This window comes from Bombina bombina, chromosome 2 (assembly GCF_027579735.1).
Source record: "Bombina bombina isolate aBomBom1 chromosome 2, aBomBom1.pri, whole genome shotgun sequence".
Classification (NCBI taxonomy): Eukaryota; Metazoa; Chordata; class Amphibia; order Anura; family Bombinatoridae; genus Bombina; species Bombina bombina.
In genome coordinates, this window is record NC_069500.1 from 635224780 (window position 1) to 635252591 (window position 27812).

At 41.9% G+C, this 27812-nt stretch overlaps 1 protein-coding gene across 1 annotated transcript in view; it reads right to left on the bottom strand.

Annotated features, from left to right (window-relative positions):
* MPDZ (multiple PDZ domain crumbs cell polarity complex component) overlaps window positions 1-27812 on the bottom strand; it is a 754223-nt gene that overhangs the window by 524438 nt on the left and 201973 nt on the right. The window contains exon 8 of the mRNA XM_053699987.1: window positions 11797-12006. Within this exon, the coding sequence (XP_053555962.1) occupies window positions 11797-12006 (210 nt within the window). The remainder of the gene's footprint in view (window positions 1-11796; window positions 12007-27812) is intronic.

The following is a 27812-nucleotide window of genomic DNA, read 5'->3' on the forward strand; positions in this document are numbered from 1 at the left end:
GGAGGCTGCTGTCCAGCAGTCTTATAAGCCAAACGAATTATACTTCGTAACCAAAAAGAAAGAGAAGTAGCAGTAGCTTTCTGACCTTTACGTTTCCCAGAGAAACAGACAAACAGGGCAGAAGACTGGCGAAAATACTTAGTCCAAAAGAAGAAAGACACAGAGCGCGACCAACTCTAAGTGTAACACCGTTTAATTTGGCAAAAATCACAAAGGATTAAAATAACTTGTACAGTGTGGAAAACAACATAAAGCACAGTCACCAAGTCCTGTTTGGGTGCTCCGGATGCTGTGGGCGTGATCTCCGTCACCTCGTCAGCTATGTCCTCAAGAGAGCTTCCAGAAAGCCGTGAGAAGACTCACTGTACCGGGGGATACTTGATAACCAGCACCGGTTGCTTCAGGAGAGGGTGAGCGTGCCGCCTCAAAATACTTAGTCGCCTGCAGATAAAATTTAAGAGCCCGCACAACATCCAAGTTGTGCAACAAACGTTCCTTATGAGAGGAAGGATTAGGACATATTTCTAACCGAAACAACTTTAGGAAGGAAACCAAACTTAGTACGAAGAACCGCCTTATCGGCATGAAAGGTAAGATAATGTGATTCACACTGCAAAGCTGAGAGTTCCGAGACTCTCTGAGCAGAAGAGATAGCAATAAGAAACAAAACCTTCCAAGATAACAACTTAATATCAATGGCATGCAAAGGCTCAAACGGAGCCTACTGCAAACTCTAAGAACACGGTTATGGCTCCAAGGAGGAGCAACAGACTTAAACACAGGCCTGATTCTGACCAATGTCTGACAAAAAGAATGCACATCTCGCACGTCTGCCAAACCCTTATGAAGCAAAACGGATAATGCAGATAATGCAGATATCTTACCCTTCAGAGTACTGACTGACAAACCCTTCTCCAGACCATCCTAGGAATCCTGACCCTACTCCAAGAGTAGCCTTTGGATTCACACCAATAAAGATATTTACACCATATCTTTCTAGTAACAAGTTTGCGAGCCTGAATCATGGTCTCAATGACCGACTCAGAAAAACCACGCTTGGACAGAACTAAGCATTCAATCTCCAAGCAGTCAGTCTCAGAGAAACGAGATTTGGATGAAGGAAGGGACCCTGAATCAGAAGGTCCTTCCTTAGAGGCAGTTTCCACGATGGGAGAGATGACATCTCCACTAGGTCTGCATACCAGATCCTGCAAGGCCACGCAGGTGCTATTAGAAACACCAATGCTCTCTCCTGTTTGATACAAGCAATGACTTGTGGAAGGAGATCAAACGGAGGAAACAGGTACGCTAGCCTGAAAACCCAAGGGACCGCTACCGCATCTATCAGAGCGGCCTGAGGATCTCTTGACCTTGAACCGTGCCTTGGAAGCTTGGCATTCCGCCGAGATGCCATCAGATCCAACTCCAGCACCTCCCATTTGAGGGTTAAGCTGGAGAACACCTCCGGATGGAGTTCCCACTCCCCGGGATGAAAGGTCTGTCTGCTCAGGAAATCCGCCTCCCAGTTGTCCACTCCTGGAATGTGGATGGCAGATAGACAGCAATTGTGAGCTTCCGCCCACTGAATAATCCGAGCCACCTCCTTCAGGGCTAAGGAACTCCAAGTTCCTCCCTGGATGTTGATGTAAGCCACTGAATTTATGCTGTCTGACTGGAACCTGATAAACAGGGCTAAGGACAACTGAGGCAAACCCATCAGAGCATTGTAAATCGCTCTCAACCCCAAGATGTTGATGGGGAGAGCAGACTCCTCCCGAGTCCAAAGTCCCTGCACCCTTAAAGAGTCCCAGACTGCTCCCCAGCCTAGCAGGCTGGCATCCATTGTCACAATCACCCAGGAAGGTATCCAAAAGCATGTGCCCTGAGAGAGATGCTCCTGAGAAATCCACCATGGAAGAGAGTCTCTTGTCGACTGATCTAGATTTATCCTCTGAGACAGATCCGCATTATCCCCATTCTATTGACTGAACAACTGCAGAGCTCTTAAATGGAAACGAGCAAAGGGAATGATGTCCATGGAAGCTAAAACCAGCCCTATTACCTCCATACATTGAGCCACTGACGGAAGAACAGTAGACTGTAGAGAGAGGCAAGAGGAAAGAACTTTGGCTCTTCTGACCTCCCTCAGAAATGTTTTCATTAATCATCCCTAAGAAGACTACCCTTGAAGCTTGAATATGGGAGCTCTTTATCAGATTCACTTTCCATCCGTAGAAAAAACAACAATATTTTTGTGTGAGATTTTGCTTGTAGAAAAGATGACGCCTGAACAAAAATGTCGTCCAAATAGGGCGCCACTGCAATTCCCTGGGACCAGATAACTGCCAAGAGAGCCCCAGAACCTTTGAGAAAATTCTGGGAGCTGTGAAACAGCCAAACGGAAGAGCCACAAACTGAAAGTGTTTTCCAGAAAGGGAAATCTCAGAAATTTGTGATGATCCCTGTGAATGGGAACATGAAGGTACGCATCCTTTAGGTCTATGGTCGTCATGAACTGACACTCTTGTACCAAAGGAAGAATGGAGCGGATAGTCTCCATCTTGAAGGAAAATATTCTGAGATACTTGTTTAGACATTTGAGGTCCAAAATAGGTTGGAAAGTTCCCTCTTTTTTGGGAACTACAAACAGATTGGAATAGAAGCCTCAACCCTGTCCCTGAACTGGAACAATCACTCCCAGGGAGGAAAGATCCTGAACACACTTCAAGAACGCCTCTCTTTTTATCTGGTCTGCAGATAATCTTGAGAGGTGAAACCTGCCCCTGGGAGGAAAAGTCTTGAATTACAATTTGTAACCCTGAGATACTATGTCCACAGCCCAGGCGTCTGGGACATCTCTTATCCATGCTTGAGAAAACTGAGAAAGTCTGCCCCCCATTTGATCTGCTCCTGAATCGGGGGCAAACCCTTCATGCCGATTTAGAGTCAGCTGCAGGTTTTTTAGATTGCTTCCCCATATGCCAAGACTGACTGGGCTTCCAGGAGGACATGGATTGTTCCTGCATGGAAGAAGAAGGGGAAGACTTTCCTCTGAAATTACGAAAGGAACAAAAATTACTCTGCCGTCCTTTTCGGTCAATGTTTCTTGTATTGTGGGAGAAAAGAACATTTTCCACCCGTAATATCAGAAATAATTTCTTTCAGACCAGGTCCAAACAAGGTCTTACCCTTGTAAGGAATCGCTGAAAGCTTAGACTTGGATGATCCATCAGCTGACCAAGATTTCAGCCACAATGCTCTGCGCACCATTACAGCAAAGCCAGACATTTTTGCCTCTAGTTATCAAGGTCTGGCGGACCTGATATCTCCTCACAAGAGCTGCTGGTGCAACGCCGCCCCCTGCAGACTTGCAGCCAATCGTCCGCCAGCAGGGGGGGGTTTCAATCAACCCGATCGTACTCGATCGGGTTGATTTCCGGCGATGTGTGTCCGCCTGCTCAGAGCAGGCGGACAGGTTATGGAGCAGCGGTCTTTGTGAATGCGGAAGGGGGAGATTGAAGGGGGAGAGGGGAGTGTCGGAATATTTCCCACTTGGAGTGGGTGTTCTAGCTAATTATTTTAACACAGCTAAAATGGGAGCTTCTAAGTAAGTTTTTAAACAGTGTTATACTGGATTTTTAGATCAGTATCATCTGTGCATATTATTCTTTATAGTAGTGTCTATTGCATGCAGTTATATGAAAATTGGTGTATACTGTCCCTTTAAAGGACCAGAACATACAGAATAACTGCATAATCAACAAATGCATGATAACAAGACAATGCAATAACACTTACGGCTAGATTTAGAGTTTTGTCGGTAATCAGCCAATCAGATTTTTTCTACCTTAATTCCGATTGGCTGATAGAATTCTATCAGCCAATCGGAATTGAAGGGACACCATCTTGGATGACGTCCCTTATAGGAACCTTCATTCGTCGGGAAGTCGTCGGTTGAAGAGGATGGCTCCGCGTCGGCTCCTTTGAAGATGGCTCCGCTCCACTGCGGATGGATGAAGATTGAAGACGCCGCCTGGATGAACACTTCTACCGGATGGAGGACCTCTTCTTGCCCACCTTGGATGAAGAATTCGGCTCGGCTGGGTGAAGACGACTCAAGGTAGGATGATCTTCAGGGGTTAGCGATATTTTTTTTTAAGGGGGGTTTGGGTGGGTTAGAGTAGGGGTATGTGGGTGGTGGGTTGTAAAATTGGGGGGGGTATTGTATTTTTATTTTCAGGTAAAAGAGCTGATTACTTTGGGGCAATGCCCCGCAAAAAGCCCTAGGGTAGGGCATTTTTTTATTTTGGGAGGATTTTTTATTTTATTAGGGGGCTTAGATTAGGTGTAATTAGTTTAAACTTCTTGTAATTCTTTTTTATTTTTTGCAATTTAGTGTTTGTTTTTGTATTATAGAATAGTTTATTTTATTGTATTTTAATTTAGCTAATTGTAGGTAATTTATTTAATTTAATGATAGTGTAGTGTTAGGTGTATTCGTAACTTAGGTTAGGATTTATTTTACAGGTAATTTTGTACTTATTTTAACTAGGTAGCTATAAAATAGTTATTAACTATTTAATAGCTATTGTACCTAGTTAAAATAAATACAAAGTTGCCTGTAAAATAAATATAAATCCTAAAATAGCTACAATGTAACTATTAGTTATATTGTAGCTATATTAGGGTTTATTGGATAGGTAAGTATTTAGTTTTAAATAGGATTAATTTAGTTAATTTTAGGAATATTATTTCGTTTCATTTAAAACATAATTTATGTAAGAACTTACCTGATAAATTCATTTCTTTCATATTAGCAAGAGTCCATGAGCTAGTGACGTATGGGATATACATTCCTACCAGGAGGGGCAAAGTTTCCCAAACCTCAAAATGCCTATAAATACACCCCTCACCACACCCACAATTCAGTTTAACGAATAGCCAAGAAGTGGGGTGATAAAAAAGTGCGAAAGCATATAAAATAAGGAATTGGAATAATTGTGCTTTATACAAAAATCATAACCACCCCAAAAAAAGGGCGGGCCTCATGGACTCTTGCTAATATGAAAGAAATGAATTTATCAGGTAAGTTCTTACATAAATTATGTTTTCTTTCATGTAATTAGCAAGAGTCCATGAGCTAGTGACGTATGGGATAATGATTACCCAAGATGTGGATCTTTCCACGCAAGATAAAACGGATAAAATAAAGACAGCCAATTCCTGCTGAAAATAATCCACACCCAAAATAAAGTTTAATGAAAAACATAAGCAGAAGATTCAAACTGAAATCGCTGCCTGAAGTACTTTTCTACCAAAAACTGCTTCAGAAGAAGAAAATACATCAAAATGGTAGAATTTAGTAAAAGTATGCAAAGAGGACCAAGTTGCTGCTTTGCAAATCTGATTAATCGAAGCTTCATTCCTAAACGCCCAGGAAGTAGAAACTGACCTAGTAGAATGAGCTGTAATCCTTTGAGGCGGAGTTTTACCCGACTCAACATAGGCAAGATGAATTAAAGATTTCAACCAAGATGCCAAAGAAATGGCAGAAGCTTTCTGGCCTTTTCTAGAACCAGAAAAGATAACAAATAAACTAGAAGTCTTTCGGAAAGACTTAGTAGCTTCAACATAATATTTCAAAGCTCTAACAATATCCAAAGAATGCAATGATTTCTCCTTAGAATTCTTAGGATTAGGACATAATGAAGGAACCACAATTTCTCTACTAATGTTGTTAGAATTCACAACTTTAGGTAAAAATTCAAAAGAAGTTCGCAACACTGCCTTATCCTGATGAAAAATCAGAAAAGGAGACTCACAAGAAAGAGCAGATAATTCAGAAACTCTTCTGGCAGAAGAGATTGCCAAAAGGAACAAAACTTTCCAAGAAAGTAATTTAATGTCCAATGAATGCATAGGTTCCAACGGAGGAGCTTGGAGAGCCCCCAGAACCAAATTCAAACTCCAAGGAGGAGAAATTGACTTAATGACAGGTTTTATACGAACCAAAGCTTGTACAAAACAATGAATATCAGGAAGATTAGCAATCTTTCTGTGAAAAAGAACAGAAAGAGCAGAGATTTGTCCTTTCAAAGAACTTGCGGATAAACCTTTATCTAAACCATCCTGAAGAAACTGTAAAATTCTCGGAATTCTAAAAGAATGCCAAGAAAAATGATGAGAAAGACACCAAGAAATATAAGTCTTCCAGACTCTATAATATATCTCTCTGGATACAGATTTGCGAGCCTGTAACATAGTATTAATCACAGAGTCAGAGAAACCTCTTTGACCAAGAATCAAGCGTTCAATCTCCATACCTTTAAATTTAAGGATTTGAGATCCTGATGGAAAAAAGGACCTTGCGACAGAAGGTCTGGTCGTAGCGGAAGAGTCCACGGATGGCAAGAGGCCATCCGGACAAGATCCTCATACCAAAACCTGTGAGGCCATGCCGGAGCTACCAGCAGAACAAACGAGCATTCCTTCAGAATCTTGGAGATTACTCTTGGAAGAAGAACTAGAGGCGGAAAGATATAAGCAGGATGATACTTCCAAGGAAGTGATAATGCATCCACTGCTTCCGCCTGAGGATCCCGGGATCTGGACAGATACCTGGGAAGTTTCTTGTTTAGATGAGACGCCATCAGATCTATTTCTGGAAGTTCCCACATTTGAACAATCTGAAGAAATACCTCTGGGTGAAGAGACCATTCGCCCGGATGCAACGTTTGGCGACTGAGATAATCCGCTTCCCAATTGTCTATACCTGGGATATGAACCGCAGAGATTAGACAGGAGCTGGATTCCGCCCAAACCAGAATTCGAGATACTTCTTTCATAGCCAGAGGACTGTGAGTCCCTCCTTGATGATTGATGTATGCCACAGTAGTGACATTGTCTGTCTGAAAACAAATGAACGATTCTCTCTTCAGAAGAGGCCAAGACTGAAGAGCTCTGAAAATTGCACGGAGTTCCAAAATATTGATCGGTAATCTCACCTCCTGAGATTCCCAAACTCCTTGTGCCGTCAGAGATCCCCACACAGCTCCCCAACCTGTGAGACTTGCATCTGTTGAAATTACAGTCCAGGTCGGAAGCACAAAAGAAGCCCCCTGAATTAAACGATGGTGATCTGTCCACCACGTTAGAGAGTGTCGTACAATCGGTTTTAAAGATATTAATTGAGATATCTTTGTGTAATCCTTGCACCATTGATTCAGCATACAGAGCTGAAGAGGTCGCATGTGAAAACGAGCAAAGGGGATTGCGTCCGATGCAGCAGTCATAAGACCTAGAATTTCCATGCATAAGGCTACCGAAGGGAATGATTGTGACTGAAGGTTTCGACAAGCTGAAATCAATTTTAGACGTCTCTTGTCTGTTAAAGACAGAGTCATGGACACTGAATCTATCTGGAAACCCAGAAAGGTTACCCTTGTCTGAGGAATCAATGAACTTTTTGGTGAATTGATCCTCCAACCATGATCTTGAAGAAACAACACAAGTCGATTCGTATGAGATTCTGCTAAATGTAAAGACTGAGCAAGTACCAAGATATCGTCCAAATAAGGAAATACCACAATACCCTGTTCTCTGATTACAGACAGAAGGGCACCGAGAACCTTTGTAAAAATTCTTGGAGCTGTAGCTAGGCCAAACGGCAGAGCCACAAACTGGTAATGCTTGTCCAGAAAAGAGAATCTCAGGAACTGATAATGATCTGGATGAATCGGAATATGCAGATATGCATCCTGTAAATCTATTGTGGACATAAAATGCCCTTGCTGAACAAAAGGCAAGATAGTCCTTACAGTTACCATTTTGAACGTTGGTATCCTTACATAACGATTCAATATTTTTAGATCCAGAACTGGTCTGAAGGAATTCTCCTTCTTTGGTACAATGAAGAGATTTGAATAAAACCCCATCCCCTGTTCCAGAACTGGAACTGGCATAATTACTCCAGCCAACTCTAGATCTGAAACACAATTCAGAAATGCTTGAGCTTTCACTGGATTTACTGGGACACGGGAAAGAGAAAAAATCTCTTTGCAGGAGGTCTCATCTTGAAACCAATTCTGTACCCTTCTGAAACAATGTTCTGAATCCAAAGATTGTGAACAGAATTGATCCAAATTTCTTTGAAAAAACGTAACCTGCCCCCTACCAGCTGAGCTGGAATGAGGGCCGCACCTTCATGTGGACTTAGAAGCAGGCTTTGCCTTTCTAGAAGGCTTGGATTTATTCCAGACTGGAGATGGTTTCCAAACTGAAACTGCTCCTGAGGATGAAGGATCAGGCTTTTGTTCTTTGTTGAAATGAAAGGAACGAAAACGATTATTAGCCCTGTTTTTACCCTTAGATTTTTTATCCTGTGGTAAAAAAGTTCCTTTCCCACCAGTAACAGTTGAGATAATAGAATCCAACTGAGAACCAAATAATTTGTTACCCTGGAAAGAAATGGAAAGTAGAGTTGATTTAGAAGCCATATCAGCATTCCAAGTTTTAAGCCATAAAGCTCTTCTAGCTAAAATAGCTAGAGACATAAACCTGACATCAACTCTGATAATATCAAAAATGGCATCACAGATAAAATTATTAGCATGCTGAAGAAGAATAATAATATTATGAGAATCATGATCTGTTACTTGTTGCGCTAAAGTCTCCAACCAAAAAGTTGAAGCTGCAGCCAAAGATATAGCAGGTCTAAGAAGATTACCTGAACACAGATAAGCTTTTCTTAGAAAGGATTCAATTTTCCTATTTAAAGGATCTTTAAACGAAGTACCATCTGACGTAGGAATAGTAGTACGTTTAGCAAGGGTAGAAATAGCCCCATCGACTTTAGGGATTTTGTCCCAAAATTCTAATCTGTCAGACGGCACAGGATATAATTGCTTAAAACGTTTAGAAGGAGTAAATGAATTACCCAATTTATCCCATTCTCTGGAAATTACTTCAGAAATAGCATTAGGAACAGGAAAAACTTCTGGAATAACCACAGGAGATTTAAATACCTTATCTAAACGTTTAGAATTAGTATCAAGAGGACCAGAATCCTCTATTTCTAAAGCAATTAGTACTTCTTTAAGTAAAGAACGAATAAATTCCATTTTAAATAAATATGAAGATTTATCAGCATCAATCTCTGAGACAGAATCCTCTGAACCAGAAGAGTCATCAGAATCAGAATGATGATGTTCATTTAAAAATTCATCTGTAGAGAGAGAAGTTTTAAAAGATTTTTTATGTTTACTAGAAGGAGAAATAACAGACATAGCCTTCTTGATGGATTCAGAAACAAAATCTCTTATATTATCAGGAACATTCTGCACCTTAGACGTTGAAGGAACTGCAACAGGCAATGGTACATTACTAAAGGAAATATTATCTGCTTTAACAAGTTTGTCATGACAATTAATACAAACAACAGCCGGAGGAATAGCTACCAAAAGTTTACAGCAGATACACTTAGCTTTGGTAGTTCCAGCACTAGACAGCGATTTTCCTGAAGTATCTTCTGACTCAGATGCAACGTGAGACATCTTGCAATATGTAAGAGAAAAAACAACATATAAAGCAAAATTGATCAAATTCCTTAAATGACAGTTTCAGGAATGGGAAAAAATGCCAATAAACAAGCTTCTAGTAACCAGAAGCAAAGAAAAAATGAGACTGAAATAATGTGGAGACAAAAGCGACGCCCATATTTTTTGGCGCCAAATAATAAGCCCACATTATTTGGCGCCTAAATGCTTTTTGGCGCCAAAAATGACGCCACATCCGGAACGCCGACATTTTTGGCGCAAAAGGACGTCAAAAAATGACGCAACTTCCGGCGACACGTATGACGCCGGAAACAGAAAAGATTTTTTGCGCCAAAAAAGTCCGCGCCAAGAATTACGCAATAAAATGAAGCATTTTCAGCCCCCGCGAGCCTAACAGCCCACAGGGAAAAAAAGTCAAATTTTTAAGGTAAGAAAAAATGATTGATTTAAATGCATTATCCCAAATATGAAACTGACTGTCTGAAAATAAGGAATGTTGAACATTCTGAGTCAAGGCAAATAAATGTTTGAATACATATATTTAGAACTTTATAAATAAAGTGCCCAACCATAGCTTAGAGTGTCACAGAAAATAAGATTTACTTACCCCAGGACACTCATCTACATGTTTGTAGAAAGCCAAACCAGTACTGAAACGAAAATCAGCAGAGGTAATGGTATATAAATAAGAGTATATCGTCGATCTGAAAAGGGAGGTAAGAGATGAATCTCTACGACCGATAACAGAGAACCTATGAAATAGACCCCGTAGAAGGAGATCACTGCATTCAAATAGGCAATACTCTCCTCACATCCCTCTGACATTCACTGCACGCTGAGAGGAAAACCGGGCTCCAACTTGCTGCGGAGCGCATATCAACGTAGAATCTAGCACAAACTTACTTCACCACCTCCATAGGAGGCAAAGTTTGTAAAACTGAATTGTGGGTGTGGTGAGGGGTGTATTTATAGGCATTTTGAGGTTTGGGAAACTTTGCCCCTCCTGGTAGGAATGTATATCCCATACGTCACTAGTTCATGGACTCTTGCTAATTACATGAAAGAAATTATATTTATGTTAGGGGGTGTTAGGGTTAGAGTTAGGTTTAGGGGTTAATAACTTTATTATAGTAGCGGCGATGGTGCGGGCGGGAGATTAGGGGTTAATAATTGTAGGTAGGTGGCGGCGATGTTAGGGAGGGCATATTAGGGGTTAATAACATTTATTATAGTGTTTGCGAGGCGGGAGTGCAGCGGTTTAGGGGTTAATACATTTATTATAGTGGTGGCGAGGTCCGGTCGGCAGATTAGGGGTTAATAAGTGTAGGTAAGGTAGCGACGACGTTGGGGGAAGCAGATTAGGGGTTAATAAATATAATATAGGGGTCAGCGATGTTAGGGGCAGCAGATTAGGGGTTTATAGGTATAATGTAGGTGGCAGCAGTGTCCGGTCGGCAGATTAGGGGTTAAAAAAATGTATTATAGTGGCGGCGATGTGGGGGGGGCCTCGGTTTAGGGGTACATAGGTAATTTATGGGTGTTAGTGTACTTTGTAGCACAGTAGTTAAGAGCTTTATATTCCGGCGTTAGCCCATAAAGCTCTTAACTACTGACTTTTTTTGGCGGTAGGAGTCTTGTCGGTAGAGGGTCTACCGCTCACTTTTCCCAAGACTCCAAATATCGGCGTTAGGCAGATCCCATTGAAAAGATAGGATACGCAATTGGCGTAAGGGGATCTGCGGTAGCCTGGAGTCGCGGTGAGGAAGTGAGCGTTAGACCCTTTCCTGTCTGACTCTAAATACCAGCGGGCGGCCAAAAGCAGCGTTAGGACCCCTTAACGTTGCTTTTGACGGCTAACGCAGAACTCTGAATCTAGGTGTTTGTCTGAACTTCAAATAAGAAGTATATTTTTTCTGACAAATGTCTATTTCCACTCCTACTGAATCATGTGACAGCCATCAGCCAATCACAAATGCATATACGTATATTCTGTGAATTCCTGCACTGGAAAAAACACTGTGCACATTTTGTTAATGGAAGTAAGTTGTTTAAAATTGCATGCTCTATCTGAATCATGAAAGTTTAATTTTGACCTGAGTGTCACTTTAATGTTCTGTAAAGATCTGCATCTTTTGTAAAAGACAGTCTAAAAAAATGAATTGCAATGGAAAATGGCACTGACATTCAACAGCACTGAAACAGGAATATCATACTAAAAGTTTTTGTTTTTTTCTACCCTTACCTGTGTTTCGGGTACTGTTGTTAATGACGGAGGGGTCTGGACACTGACATGTATTCCAGCAGAGCAATCCTCCATTGGACCTCTTGCAATAACAAGTTTCACTCTGTTCCCACATTGCCTTAAGACCTGAGCAACCTGTTCACTGCTCATACCTGCAAGGTCTGTCTCTCCAATTTTTAAAATGTGATCCCCACTGCGAAGTCTGCCATTCTGAAGAAGAAAATTCCATTACTGAAAGTCGATTTTCTATTTTCTTGCATTAGTTTTTGCATCCAATATTAAGGTTTGGGACACTAACCACAAACAAATTCAGTTTCTATAATTCCTCCCACTGGTTGACAGTATATGACAGTTACCATAAACAGAAATTCAAATTGATAACAAAACACTGGATTCCATGCTTCTTTTTTCTACATAACCATTTCTGTGATGTTAAAGGGACATGAAGCCCGATTTCCCCCCCCCCCATGATTCCGATAGATCTTGCAAATTTAAACTTTCAAATTTACTTCTATTATCTAATTTGCTTTGTTATCTTAGTATCCTCTATTAAAAAGCATACCTAGGTAGGTTTAGGATCAGCAATAAAACTACTGGGAGGTAGCTGCTGATTGGTGTCTGCTCATGCATGCCTCTTGTTGTTGGCTTATCTGATGTGCTCAGCTAGTTCCCAGTGGTGCATTGCTGCTCCTTCAGCAAATGTGATAAGTAAATTGGAAATTTGTTTAAAATTGTATGTTCTACCTGAGTAATGAAAGAAAAAAAAATGTGTTTCCTGTCCTTTTAAAGGGACAAGGAAGGTAAAAGTAAACATCATTGATTGACATGGGAACTACATTTAAAAAAAAAAAACTATGACGTTTACTTCTGCTAGCAAATGTACCTCTTTCTCTCTTTTGCTGAAATGTAGCTCATTTTCATGAGAGAATGTTAACCCCTTCCTGCCCGTACATATTTGTCTACACAGAACAAAAGAAATAACTACAAAATTGAAATCACACAATCGTTCATGCGATTGTGTGATTTTAATGATGGGATCAGGTAAGTGGGGAGTGCCTTTGACGCTAGGCAAGCCTTCAAGCCCGCAATCTCATTTAGGAAGAGCCTTTGGCTTTAGTACAGCTAAACGGCTATGACGTTCTATGCCGTCCTAAGGATGGCATAGAGCGTCATAAGGTTGTGGAGTTAAAAGGACCAGTAAATACAGTACATTGGCATAATCAACAAATGCATAATAAAAAGAAAATGTATGCTTACCTGATAAATTTGTTTCTTTTTAGACATGATGAGTCAACGGATTTCATCCTTACTTGTGGGATTATGCCTCCTGGTCAGCAGGAGGAGGCAAAGAGCACCACAGCAGAGCTGTTATATAGCTTCTCCCTTCCCTCCCATTCCAGTCATTCGACCGAAGTTAGGAAGAGAAAGGAAAAGCCAAGGTGCAGAGGTGTCTGAAGTTTACAAAAATAAATAAACTTGTCTCAGAGAACAGGGCGGGCCGTGGACTCATTGTGTCTAAAAATAAACAAATTTATCAGGTAAGCATACATTTTCTTTTCTTTTTAAAGACACGAGAAGTCCATGGATTTCATCCTTACTTGTGGGATACAATACCAAAGCTAGAGTACACGGATGATAAGGGAGGGACAAGACAGGAAACCTAAACAGAAGGCACCAATGCTTGAAGAACCTTTCTCCCAAAAACAGCCTCAGCAGAGGCAAAAGTATCAAATTTGTAAAATTTAGAAAAAGTATGAAGAGAAGACCAAGTTGCAGCTTTGCAAATCTGTTCTATAGACGCTTCATTTTTGAATGCCCATGAGGAAGCAACCGCCCTAGTGGAATGAGCCGTAATTTCTTCAGGAGGCTACTGTCCAGCAGTCTCATATGCAAAACGGATGATACTCTTCAGCCAAAAAGAAAGAGAGGTAGCCGTAGCTTTCTGACCCTTACGTTTCCAAGAGAAAACGTTAAACAAAGAGGACAACTGACGAGAGTCCTTAGTCGCTTGCAAATAAAACTTCAAAGCACGAACCACGTCCAAACTGTGCAAAAGACGTTCCTTTTGAGAAGAAGGATTAGGATACAAGGAAGGAACAACAATCTCCTGATTAATGTTCCTGTCAGAAACAACCTTAAGAAGAAAACCAAGTTTAGTACGTAAAACTACCTTATCCGAATGAAAAATAAGGTAAGGTGAATTATATTGCAATGCCGAAAGCTCAGACACTCTTCGAGCTGAAGAAATGACAACAAGAAACAAAACCTTCCAAGATAACAACTTAATATCTAAGAAATGCATAGGCTCAAACGGAGCCCCTTGAAGAACTTTTAGAACTAAATTCAGACTCCATGGAGGAGCAATTGGTTTAAACACAGGCCTAATTCTAACCAAAGCCTGACAAAAAGATTGAACATCTGGGACATCTGCCAGACGCTTGTGTAACAAAACAGATAAGGCAGAGATCTGATCCTTTAGGGAACTTGCCGATAAACCCTTCTCCAATCCTTCTTGGAGAAAAGACAAAATCCTGGGAATCCTAACTTTACTCCATGAGTAGCCCTTGGATTCACACCAATAAAGATATTTACGCCATATCTTGTGGTAAATCCTTCTAGTTACAGGTTTACGCGCCTGAATTAAGGTTTCTATGACCGAATCAGAGAAACCCCGCTTGGATAGGATTAAGCGTTCAATCTCCAAGCAGTCAGCTTCAGAGAAGCTAGATTTGGGTGAAGGAAGGGTCCTTGAATGAGAAGGTCCTTCCTCAAAGGAAATTTCCAAGGTGGCAGGGATGACATGTCCCCCAGATCGGCATACCAAATCCTGCGAGGCCACGCAGGAGCGATGAGGATCACTGATACCTTCTCCTGTTTGATCCGAGCAATAACCCAGGGAGGAAGAGCAAACGGGGGGAATAGATATGCTAGGCTGAAGGACCAAGAAGCCGACCCCATTTGAGAATTAGGCTGAAGAATATTTCCACATGGAGTTCCCACTCTCCCGGATGAAAAGTCTGCCTGCTCAGAAAATCCGCCTCCCAGTTGTCCACCCCTGGGATGTGAATCGCTGACAGATGGCAAGAATGGGCCTCCACCCACCGGATTATCTTGGCTACTTCGGTCATCGCTAAGAAACTCCTCGTTCCCCCCTGATGATTGATATAAGCCACTGTCGTTATGTTGTCCGACTGGAACCTGATGAACTGGGCCGAAGCCAACTGAGGCCAGGCCCGAAGAGCATTGAAAATCGCCCTTAGCTCTAGGATGTTGATAGGAAGAAGAGACTCTGCCTAAGTCCATACTCCCTGAGCCTTTAGAGAGCCTCAGACTGCTCCCCATCCCAAAAGGCTTGCGTCCGTTTTCAGAATCACCCATGAAGGTCTGCGAAAGCATGTCCCCTGGGAAAGATAATCCAGAGACAACCGCCATTGAAGAGAGTCCCTCGTCTCCTGTTCCAGGGTTATTCGAGGAGACAAATCTGAATAATCCCCATTCCACTGCCTGAGCATGCTTAACTGCAGCGGCCTGAGGTGAAACCGAGCAAACAGAATGATGTCCATTGCCGCCACCATCAATCCGATTACCTCCATGCACTGAGCCACTGATGGCTGAGGAGTGGACTGAAGGGCTCGACATGTAACCAGGATCTTTGATTTTCTGACCTCTGTCAGAAAAATTCTCATGGATATAGAATCAATTAGAGTTCCCAAGAAGGTCACCCTTGTTTTCGGGATTAAAGAACTCTTTTCCAGATTTACCTTTCACCCGTGAGTTCTCAGGAAGAATAGCACAATGTCGGTATGGGACCTTGCTTGTTGACAAGATGACACCTGGATAAGAATATCGTCCAGATACAGCGCTACCGCAATGCCCCACGGTCTTAGAACCGCCAGCAGAGACCCCAGAACCTTTGTGAAAATTCTGGGTGCCGTGGCCAGACCAAAAGGAAGAGCCACAAACTGAAAGTGTTCATCCAGAAAGGCAAACCTTAGAAACTTGTGATGATCTCTGTGGATAGGAACATGAAGATATGCGTCTTTTAAATCCACTGTCGTCATAAATTGACCCTCCTGGATCAATGGAAGAATGGAACAAATAGTTTCCATCTTGAATGATGGAACTCTGAGAAACTTGTTTAGACTCTTGAGGTCTAGGATAGGTCTGAAAGTTCCCTCCTTTTTGGGAACTACAAACAGATTTGAATAAAAACCCTGCCCGTGTTCCTGTACAGGAATGGGACAAATTACTCCCATGGAGGAGAGGTCTCTTACACAATATAAGAACGCCTCTCTTTTTATCTGGTCTGCAGATAATTCTGAAAGAAGAAATCTTCCTCGGGGAGGATAATTTCTGAACTCCAGTTTGTATCCCTGAGATACTATCTCTATAGCCCAGGGATCCTGAACATCCCGCACCCAAGCCTGAATGAAGAAGGAAAGTCTGCCCCCAACCAGATCCAGTCCCGGACTTGGAATCAGCAGCAGGTTTCTTGGATTGTTTACCTTTGTTCCAAGAGTGGTTGGGTCTCTAAGTTGACTTGGATTGCGAATAGTTTCCTTCCTGTTTAGAGGAAGAAGAGAAGGAATTTCCCTTGAAATTTCGAAAGGAACGAAAATTACTCTGTCGTCCTTTCTGCTTGTTTCTTTTATCTTGAGAAAGGAGATGACCCTTGCCTCCCGTGATGTCAGAAATAATTTCCTTCAATCCAGGCCCAGACAAGGTCTTTCCCTTGTAAGGAATTGCCAGGAGCTTAGATTTGGATGATACATCTGCAGACCAAGGCTTCAACCATAAGGCCCTGCGGGCTAGGATAGAAAACCCTGAACTTTTAGCTGCCAATTTAGTAATTTGCAGAGAAGCATCTGTTATGAAAGAGTTTGCTAATTTCAGAGCTTTAATCTGATCCTGAATTTCCTCTAAAGAAGTCTTAAGAGATTCCGCAAGAGCATCAAACCAATAAGCTGCCGCACTGGTGACCGTAGCAATGCACGCAGCTGGTTGCAATAGCACACCCTGGTGAACATAGATCTTTTTCAGTAGACCATCCAACTTCTTATCCATGGGGTCCATGAAGGCACAACTATCCTCAATAGGAATAGTAGTTCGTTTGGCCAAGGTGGAAATAGCCCCGTCCACCTTAGGAACCATTCGCCAAGTTTCCCTGACAGCGTCGGCTATAGGGAACATTTTCTTGAAAATAGGAGGAGAGAAGGGAATACCTGGTCTCTCCCATTCCTTAGACATAATCTCCAAAGTTCGCTGGGGAACTAGAAAAACATCTGAGTAAGAAGGAACTTCGAAAGTATCTGTCTAACTTACTTGATTTCTTAGGAACGACCACTACCGTAGAATCACAGTCGTCCAAAGTCACTAAAACCTCCCTGAGTAACAGGCGGAGGTGTTCTAGTTTAAACCTGAAAGAAACAACTTCTGAATCAGTCAAAGGTAAGGAACTCCCTGAGTCTGAAATTTCACCTTCCGATAGAACCTCCATACCCACCATCTCAGATCCCTGGGAGGGTACGTCCGAGATTGCCACCATAGCATCAGAAACTTCATTGACCACATAGTTGTCCTTCCTTTTACGTTTGCCTTGAAGTATAGGAAAGGCAGATAACACATCAGAAAGTGTAGAAGACATAACTGCAGCAAGTCCTTTTTTTTTTTTTTTTTTTTAATCAAGTTTTTTATTGAGACATATATAAATACAACAAAACAAGACCACATAACGAATATGGTAGACTTAAACGAGATACAGATAATATTGCAATAAGTGAAAGATGTGCTCATATCAAATTGGCATCAAAATTCCGTGTCAGTCCGATTTTACGAGGTTAAGATAGTGGTCTAAAGGATAAATCTAAGAAGTCTCTTTTTTTTTTTTTTTTAGAGGGGGTATAGTGTATGAAACAGTCATGAGTAGTTATATTTGTCATATGAAAGGCATTGGTGATAGACCCGTAGAGTCAACATAGGAGTGTAGGCGTTTTTTGATCCAAAAGAAGGGGGAGGAAAAAAAAAAAGAAGGAGGAGAAAAAAAAAGGGGGGGGGGGGGACAGGCAATGTAGGATAGAGTAAAGTTGGGGAAGTATGAAGTGATAGTAGTAGTGGAGAAGTCTAAATGGGGGGTTAGTAGTAGGGTTTATTTCCCCACTCGGGAATTCAGAAAGCCATGGGGACCAGATTTCGTAGATTTTCGTATGAGTATTGTTCCATTTGTCCGATATACTGAACAATAGATAATATTTGAGCGAAGGGTGGTGGTTTCTCCTTCTTCCAACCTCTTGCAATGGCCAACTTCGTGACCATGAGGATGTAGATTGCGAGGACTTCATTCGAGGGGTTAAGGTCGGACATCTTCATATGAAGCAGAGATACTTCTGGAATAAACCGTAAGGTGATTCCAAGAGAGTGTAGGAGGGCATAAACTTCCTCCCAAAGTGGTTGGATGATTGGACAGGACCACCAAATGTGCCCTGCTGTACCTATAAGTCCACATTTTCTCCAGCAATCGGGTGAGTGTGTGTTGTAGATCTTATGTAATGTGGTCGGAACAAGGTGCCAACGGACCAGGATTTTATAGTGTAGTTCCCACAAAGTGGTACTGTGCAATAATTTTTTGGTTACCATGATCCTAGAGTGCCAAATATCGATGTCAGCGGTGAAATCCAAGTGTTGTGGAATTTTGTATGGGAGGTGTGAGTTAATAAGGAGGTTGTAATGGAGGGAGAGGGGGTGTGTGATGTTGCAGGCTTGTTTCCATATATTTTCCCAGGGAGACAATGGTCTAAGTGAATTTTTGGGGTAACCCCAAGTGTGTAATCGTGTGCTCCATCGATATGTCTCAAAACTGAGACTTGGGGGAATTCGGAATTTTGTACATAAATTAGGGTGAGAGAGCCACGTGTCGTTATCAAAAAAAGTCTGTCACTAGTAGTATCTGTCGATTACGCCATGTTTCGGGGTGCGAGTCAGGTAGACAGAATAGTGCTCCAGCAATAGTGAGCGCAGGTGACGGAAGAGGAGATATGGTAGGATTATGTCTTATTCCCAGAACTGGAAGGCATGTTTGAAAATTGGGTGTATACTAGTCAGGGATTGTCTATGATGGACAGGAATCCAAAGGAGGTCTGGAAGGGTTATATCGGGAGGTAACAGTGAGGATTCTACTATGAGCCATCCCGTGTGTCTATCCAAGTTGTTCCATCCCAATAAGTGTGATAGTCTAGCAGCATTGTAATAGGAAATAAGGTTTGGTAAGGCTAGACCACCTTGTGCAATTGGCCTCTCAAGAGTTTGCCCCGATGTTCTGGGTCTCTTATCTTTCCATACATAGGTGGTAACTAGGCTCTGTAATCTATTTAAGATGGGTCTTGGGACATTGTACGGAATGGATCGGGATATGATATCTTAGGGAGGAAGGACATTTGGCCGCAGCAATACGTCCTGTCCAAGAGATTTCTAGGAATTCCCAAGTCTCAAGCAATTTCCTAAACTCAAAGAGTCTATCTGTGTGGTTTAGTGCTACCGTGGTAGCTGGATCTGGGCTAAGGGATATTCCCAGAATTTTGAGGGAGGAGGTGTTCCAGTGAAACTGATATTTTCACTGTAAAAGGTTAAGGTCGTAGGAAGGTATGTGTATAGGAAGGGCCTCTGTCTTCGAAATATTAAGTTTATAGAAGCTGAGATCACTAAATTTCTTAGGGATCCTGAAAATTGAAGGTAAGGACTCTTTGGGCGAAGTTAAAAAAAAGGGTAATATCATCTGCATATAAGGAAATTTTATGTGTGTGAGAACCTATGGAGAGGCCTTTAGTATGTGGGTCAGTTCTGATACTTTGGGCCAAGGGTTCAATAGCCAAGGCAAACAAGAGAGGCGACAGAGGACATCCTTGTCTGGTGCCGTTGGATATGGAAAAAGAGGAAGATTGAAATCCAACTCCCCGTACTCTGGCTGAGGGGGATGTATAGAGGGCCTTAACTGCTAAAATAAAAGTGTTGGGAATTCGGAAAGCTCTCATAGTCTCCCAAAGGTATTCCCAACTGACCCTGTCGAACGCTTTTTCAGCATCTAGCGACAGGGCCAGGAGGGGGATCCCCCCCTGAGACGACAAATTTAGAAGATCAAGTATACGCCTTATTGCATCAGGGCCTTCCCTATGAGGAATAAAACCAACCTAGTAATTTGCTATTAATGAAGGGATAATCTTCGAGAGTCTGTTAGCTAAAAGTTTGGCGTAGATTTTGGTATCGATGTTAAGTAGTGAGATTGGGCGATAATTACTGCAATGGTCTGGGGATTTACCTGGTTTTAAAATTGTGACTACTATAGCCTCTAGGAATTCTGCATTGAAGGAGCCCTTAGTCATTATCTCCTGACATAGTCTACAGAGAATGGGAGCTAAAAGATGGTGGAAAGCTTTGTAAATTCTAGCCGTAAAACCATCTGGTCCTGGAGCTTTCCCCAATTTCATAGATTGAATGACTTTTCGAGTTTCTTCTACAGTTACTGGGGTTGTTAAAATATGGGTGTCCTCTGGGTTTAATGTAGGGAGACTTAGAGACTCAAGCTTGCTTACAACAGATACACTTAGCTTTGGTAGAACTGTGTTCAGGCAGCATGGTTTCTGCAGTAGCTTTTGAGACAGGATCATACTGAGACATCTTGCAAAATGTAAAAGAAAAAATAATATTTAAACAAAATATCCAATTTTCTCATATAGCAGTTTCAGGAATGGGAAAAAATGCATATGCTAAATAGGCAGAAAAGCAAACAACATAGCCCTCTAGAATATAAAGAGAGCAAGGAGCATAAAAGAAGTGGGGTAATATAACCAAAAAATATTTGGGCCAAGTATGACGCACGACGCAAAGGGAAGTGGAAAAAAAATTTACCGCCAACTAACATCCGGAAATGACGTAACTCGTGTCATAACAAGCGCGACTTTGCGCCAAACAACCTAACATCTATAAAGACACAGGTAATGATGAAACTTGCGACAGTATAGACGCAAATTTGCGACAAAAAAAAATTTGCGACAAAAATTACACAATAAATAACAGCATTTTGCGCCCTTGTGAGCCTAGATTTGCCCGCAAAATTAAGGAAAAACAAATCGAATTAAAAAAAAGACTGAACCCCAGGTAAGAAAAACAGAATTTATGCTTACCTGATAAATTACTTTCTCCAACGGTGTGTCCGGTCCACGGCGTCATCCTTACTTGTGGGATATTCTCTTCCCCAACAGGAAATGGCAAAGAGTCCCAGCAAAGCTGGTCACATGATCCCTCCTAGGCTCCGCCAACCCCAGTCATTCGACCGACGGACAGGAGGAAATATATATATAGGAGAAACCATATGATACCGTGGTGACTGTAGTTAGAGAAAATAATTCATCAGACCTGATTAAAAAACCAGGGCGGGCCGTGGACCGGACACACCGTTGGAGAAAGTAATTTATCAGGTAAGCATAAATTCTGTTTTCTCCAACATTGGTGTGTCCGGTCCACAGCGTCATCCTTACTTGTGGGAACCAATACCAAAGCTTTAGGACACGGATGAAGGGAGGGAGCAAATCAGGTCACCTAAATGGAAGGCACCACGGCTTGCAAAACCTTTCTCCCAAAAATAGCCTCCGAAGAAGCAAAAGTATCAAATTTGTAAAATTTGGCAAAATTGTGCAGTGAAGACCAAGTCGCTGCCTTACAGATCTGGTCAACAGAAGCCTCGTTCTTGAAGGCCCATGTGGAAGCCACAGCCCTAGTGGAGTGAGCTGTGATTCTTTCAGGAGGCTGCCGTCCGGCAGTCTCATAAGCCAATCGGATGATGCTTTTAAGCCAAAAGGAAAGAGAGGTAGAAGTCGCTTTTTGACCTCTCCTTTTACCAGAATAGACAACAAACAAAGAAGATGTTTGTCTGAAATCTTTTGTAGCCTCTAAATAGAATTTTAGAGCACGGACTACGTCCAAATTGTGTAACAAACGTTCCTTCTTTGAAACTGGATTCGGACACAAAGAAGGTACAACTATCTCCTGGTTAATATTTTTGTTGGAAACAACTTTCGGAAGAAAACCAGGCTTATTAAGCAAAACCACCTTATCTGCATGGAACACCAGATAGGGCGGAGAACACTGCAGAGCAGATAACTCTGAAACTCTTCTAGCAGAAGAAATTGCAACCAAAAACAAAACTTTCCAAGATAGTAACTTAATATCTACGGAATGTAAGGGTTCAAACGGAACCCCTTGAAGAACTGAAAGAACTAGATTTAGACTCCAGGGAGGAGTCAAAGGTCTGTAAACAGGCTTGATTCTAACCAGAGCCTGAACAAATGCTTGAACATCTGGCACGGCTGCCAGTCTTTTGTGAAGTAAAACAGATAAAGCAGAGATCTGTCCCTTTAGAGAACTTGCAGATAATCCTTTCTCCAAACCTTCTTGTAGAAAGGATAGAATCTTAGGAATTCTTATCTTGTTCCATGGGAATCCTTTAGATTCACACCAACAGATATATTTTTTCCATATTTTATGGTAAATTTTTCTAGTTACAGGCTTTCTAGCCTGAATCAGAGTATCTATTACAGAATCTGAAAACCCACGCTTTGATAAAATCAAGCGTTCAATCTCCAAGCCGTCAGTTGGAGGGAAACCAGATTCGGATGTTCGAATGGACCCTGAACAAGAAGGTCCTGTCTCAAAGGTAGCTTCCATGGTGGAGCCGATGACATATTCACCAGGTCTGCATACCAAGTCCTGCGTGGCCACGCAGGAGCTATCAAGATCACCGAGGCCCTCTCCTGATTGATCCTGGCTACCAGCCTGGGGATGAGAGGAAACGGTGGCAATACATAAGCTAGGTTGAAGGTCCAAGGTGCTACTAGTGCATCTACTAGAGTCGCCTTGGGATCCCTGGATCTGGACCCGTAGCAAGGAACCTTGAAGTTCTGACGAGACGCCATCAGATCCATGTCTGGAATGCCCCATAATTTAGTTATTTGGGCAAAGATTTCCGGATGGAGTTCCCACTCCCCCGGATGGAATGTCTGACGACTCAGAAAATCCGCTTCCCAATTTTCCACTCCTGGGATGTGGATCGCAGACAAGTGGCAGGAGTGATCATCCGCCCATTGAATTATCTTGGTCACTTCTTTCATCGCCAGGGAACTCCTTGTTCCCCCCTGATGATTGATATATGCAACGGTCGTCATGTTGTCTGACTAAAACCTTATGAATTTGGCCTTTGCTAGTTGAGGCCAAGCTCTGAGAGCATTGAATATCGCTCTCAGTTCCAGAATGTTTATCGGGAGAAGACCCTGAGCTTTCAGGGATTCCCAGACCGCGCCCCAGCCCACTAGGCTGGCGTCGGTCGTGACAATGACCCACTCTGGTCTGCGGAAGCTCATTCCCTGTGACAGATTGTCCAGGGTCAGACACCAACGGAGTGAATCTCTGGTCTTTTGATCTACTTGAATCGTCGGAGACAAGTCTGTATAATCCCCATTCCACTGTCTGAGCATGCACAGTTGTAATGGTCTTAGATGAATTCGTGCAAAAGGAACTATGTCCATTGTTGCAACCATCAATCCTATTACTTCCATGCACTGCGCTATGGAAGGACGAGGAACAGAATGAAGTACTTGACAAGAGCTTAGAAGTTTTGATTTTCTGACCTCTGTCAGAAAAATCCTCATTTCTAAGGAATCTATTATTGTTCCCAAGAAGGGAACTCTTGTTGACGGGGACAGAGAACTTTTTTCTTTGTTCACCTTCCATCCGTGAGATCTGAGAAAGGCTAGGACGATGTCCGTATGAGCCTTTGCCTTTGACAGGGACGACGCTTGAATCAGGATGTCGTCCAAGTAAGGTACTACTGCAATGCCCCTTGGTCTTAGAACTGCTAGAAGGGACCCTAGTACCTTTGTGAAAATCCTTGGAGCAGTGGCTAATCCGAATGGAAGTGCCACAAACTGGTAATGCTTGTCCAGAAAAGCGAACCTTAGGAACTGATGATGTTCCTTGTGGATAGGAATATGTAGGTACGCATCCTTTAAATCCACGGTAGTCATAAATTGATTTTCCTGGATAGTAGGTAGGATCGTTCGAATAGTTTCCATTTTGAACGATGGTACCCTGAGAAATTTGTTTAGGATCTTTAGATCCAAAATTGGTCTGAATGTTCCCTCTTTTTTGGGAACTATGAACAGATTGGAATAAAATCCCATTCCTTGTTCTCTTATTGGAACTGGATGTATCACTCCCATCTTTAACAGGTCTTCTACACAATGTAAGAATGCCTGTCTCTTTATTTGGTTTGAAGATAATTGAGACCTGTGGAACCTTCCCCTTGGGGGTAGTTCCTTGAATTCCAGGAGATAACCTTGAGAAACTATTTCTAGCACCCAAGGATCCTGAACATCTCTTGCCCAAGCCTGAGCAAAGAGAGAAAGTCTGCCCCCCACTAGATCCGGTCCCGGATCGGGGGCTATCCCTTCATGCTGTTTTGGTAGCAGTGGTAGGCTTCTTGGCCTGCTTACCCTTGTTCCAGCCTTGCATTGGTTTCCAGGCTGGTTTGGGTTGTGAAGTATTACCCTCTTGCTTAGAGGATGCAGAATTAGAGGCTGGTCCGTTTCTGCGAAAGGGACGAAAATTAGGCTTATTTTTAGCCTTAAAAGACCTATCCTGTGGGAGGGCGTGGCCCTTTCCCCCAGTGATGTCTGAAATAATCTCTTTCAAATCAGGTCCAAATAATGTTTTACCTTTGAAAGGAATGTTAAGCAATTTTGTCTTGGAAGACACATCCGCTGACCAAGACTTTAGCCAAAGCGCTCTGCGCGCCACGATAGCAAACCCTGAATTTTTCGCCGCTAATCTAGCTAATTGCAAAGCGGCATCTAAAACAAAAGAGTTAGCCAATTTAAGTGCTTGAACTCTGTCCATAACCTCCTCATACGAAGATTCTTTACTGAGCGACTTTTCTAGTTCCTCGAACCAGAAACACGCTGCCGTAGTGACAGGAACAATGCATGAAATTGGTTGTAGAAGGTAACCTTGCTGTACAAAAATCTTTTTAAGCAAACCCTCTAATTTCTTATCCATAGGATCTTTGAAAGCACAACTATCTTCGATAGGAATAGTAGTGCGTTTGTTTAGAGTAGAAACTGCCCCCTCGACCTTGGGGACTGTCTGCCATAAGTCCTTTCTGGGGTCGACTATAGGAAATAATTTCTTAAATATAGGGGGGGGAACAAAAGGTATGCCGGGCCTTTCCCACTCTTTATTTACTATGTCCGCCACCCGCTTGGGTATAGGAAAAGCGTCGGGGGGCACCGGAACCTCTAGGAACTTGTCCATCTTACATAATTTCTCTGGAATGACCAAATTGTCACAATCATCCAGAGTAGATAACACCTCCTTAAGCAGTGCGCGGAGATGTTCTAATTTAAATTTAAATGTCACAACATCAGGTTCAGCTTGATGAGAAATTTTTCCTGAATCTGAGATTTCTCCATCAGACAAAACCTCCCTCATGGCCCCTTGAGATTGGTGTGAGGGTATGTCAGAACAGTTATCATCAGCGTCCTCTTGCTCTTCAGTGTTTAAAACAGAGCAATCGCGCTTTCTCTGATAAGTAGGCATTTTGGATAAAAGATTTGCTATGGAGTTATCCATTACAGCCGTTAATTGTTGCATGGTAATAAGTATAGGCGCACTAGATGTACTAGGGGCCTCCTGTGTGGGCATAACTGGTGTAGACACAGTAGGGGATGATGTAGTATCATGTTTACTCCCCTCATTTGAGGAATCATCTTGGGCAATATCATTATCTGTGGCATTACTGTCCTTACTTTGTTTGGACACTATGGCACAATTATCACATAAATTTAAATGGGGAGACACATTGGCTTTCATACATATAGAACATAGCTTATCTGATGGTACAGACATGTTAAACAGGCTTAAACTTGTCAACAAAGCACAAAAAACGTTTTAAAATAAAACCGTTACTCAAAACACTGGAAATCACGGATAGTTCCCACAGCGGCGGAGTGGAGCCAATGTGTTGGCACCCTCTTGCAACTGGAAAGATATCATCACCTCCAACAGGGAACAGCAGACATACATGAGCTTATGCTTCAGATGTGGGAAGAAAGCAAGAGCAACCACCAGTGATACCCTTATTCAGAGTGTAAATATCGGTGAGGATTTAGAGATAGCTAATGTAAGAGACCACCACTCATCTAGGTAGAGACATACAGACGCCAAACCACAAACAACCCAGCGGGGGTCGGGGGCATTTGCCCACATACTCATACAAGGCGAACCGTGGCACCATGACATGATATAATGTGAACCAATGTTTATCTTTATTGTTCTTCACTCCGGGGTGATACCCATACTGTTTTGGGAGAGATCTGAAGTAAATGACTCCTTACAAGATTTTGTTCTCCCCTTTCTGTTAACTACTACCGATTATAATTGAAAGGCCATAGAGCCTTGATGGACATGAAAAGACTTTTTGATCCTTTGATGCTAAGCTACAGCTTGATTACCAAAGAAAAAACAAAAAACATGTCCTGAAAATTGAAAGAAAGTTGTTTTATTTGCTTTATATACTATGTTCATTATTTCTCTTTTCAATAAAAATATTTAAAAAAAAAAAAAAAAAAAACCGTTACTGTCACTTTAAATTTCAAACTGAAAACACTTTATTACTGAATATGTGAAAAAGTATGAAGGAATTGTTCAAAATTCACCAAAATTTCACCACAGTGTCTTAAAGCATTAAAAGTATTGCACACCAAATTTCAGAGCTTTAACCCTTAAATTAACGGAACCTGAGCCGTTTTCAAATTTAACCCCTATACAGTCCCAGCTATATGCTTTGCTGAGACCCAACCAAGCCCAGAGGGGAATACGATAACAAATGACGCCTTCTAGAAGCTTTTTTAGTGATTCTTAGATCCTCACACATGCATCTGCAGGCCTTGCTCTCCAAAAACAACTGCGCAGTAATGGCGCGAAAATGAGGCTGAGTCTATAACTAGAAAGGCCCCCAGACTAAAAAAGGTGTCCAACACAGTGCCTGCCGTTTTTTAAACGTTCCCCAAGATTATAATGCCAATTATAAGCTACAATCTGCATAATATGCCCCAATAAAGCAATCGTTTTAGCCCATAAAAATGTCTACCAGTTTTTAAGCCCTTTTTTAAGCCCTTTATTCTTTTATATTTGACTAAGAAAATGGCTTACCGGTCCCCATGAGGGGAAATGACAGCCTTCCAGCATTACATGGTCTTGTTAGAAATATGGCTAGTCATGCCTTAAGCAGAAAGGTCTGCTAACTGTTTCCCCCAACTGAAGTTACTTCATCTCAACAGTCCTGTGTGGAAACAGCAATCGATTTTAGTTACTGTCTGCTAAAATCATCTTCCTCTTACAAACAGAAATCTTCATCCTTTTCTGTTTCAGAGTAAATAGTACATACCAGCACTATTTTAAAATAACAAACACTTGATAGAAGAATAAAAACTACATTTAAACACCAAAAAACTCTTAACCATCTCCGTGGAGATGTTGCCTGTGCAACGGCAAAGAGAATGACTGGGGTGGGCGGAGCCTAGGAGGGATCATGTGACCAGCTTTGCTGGGACTCTTTGCCATTTCCTGTTGGGGAAGAGAATATCCCACAAGTAAGGATGACGCCGTGGACCAGACACACCAATGTTGGAGAAATATATATATATAAAAAAAAACTTCCTAAAACATGATTCCCATACTGAAACTGTTAGACTGCAAAAGGGAAATACACATAGACTCATGGCAAATATAAGTAAATACATATATTTAAAATTGTATATTAATACATAAAGCGCCAAACATAGCTGAGAATGTCTTAAACAGCCACTTCAGGGATTATATGTTTGTGGCAAATGTGAGCATATTGTCTCTTTAGAAACTCATATTGGAGTTCTGGAAGAACGAATTGCAACACTGCTTGAAATTCAGACACTTGA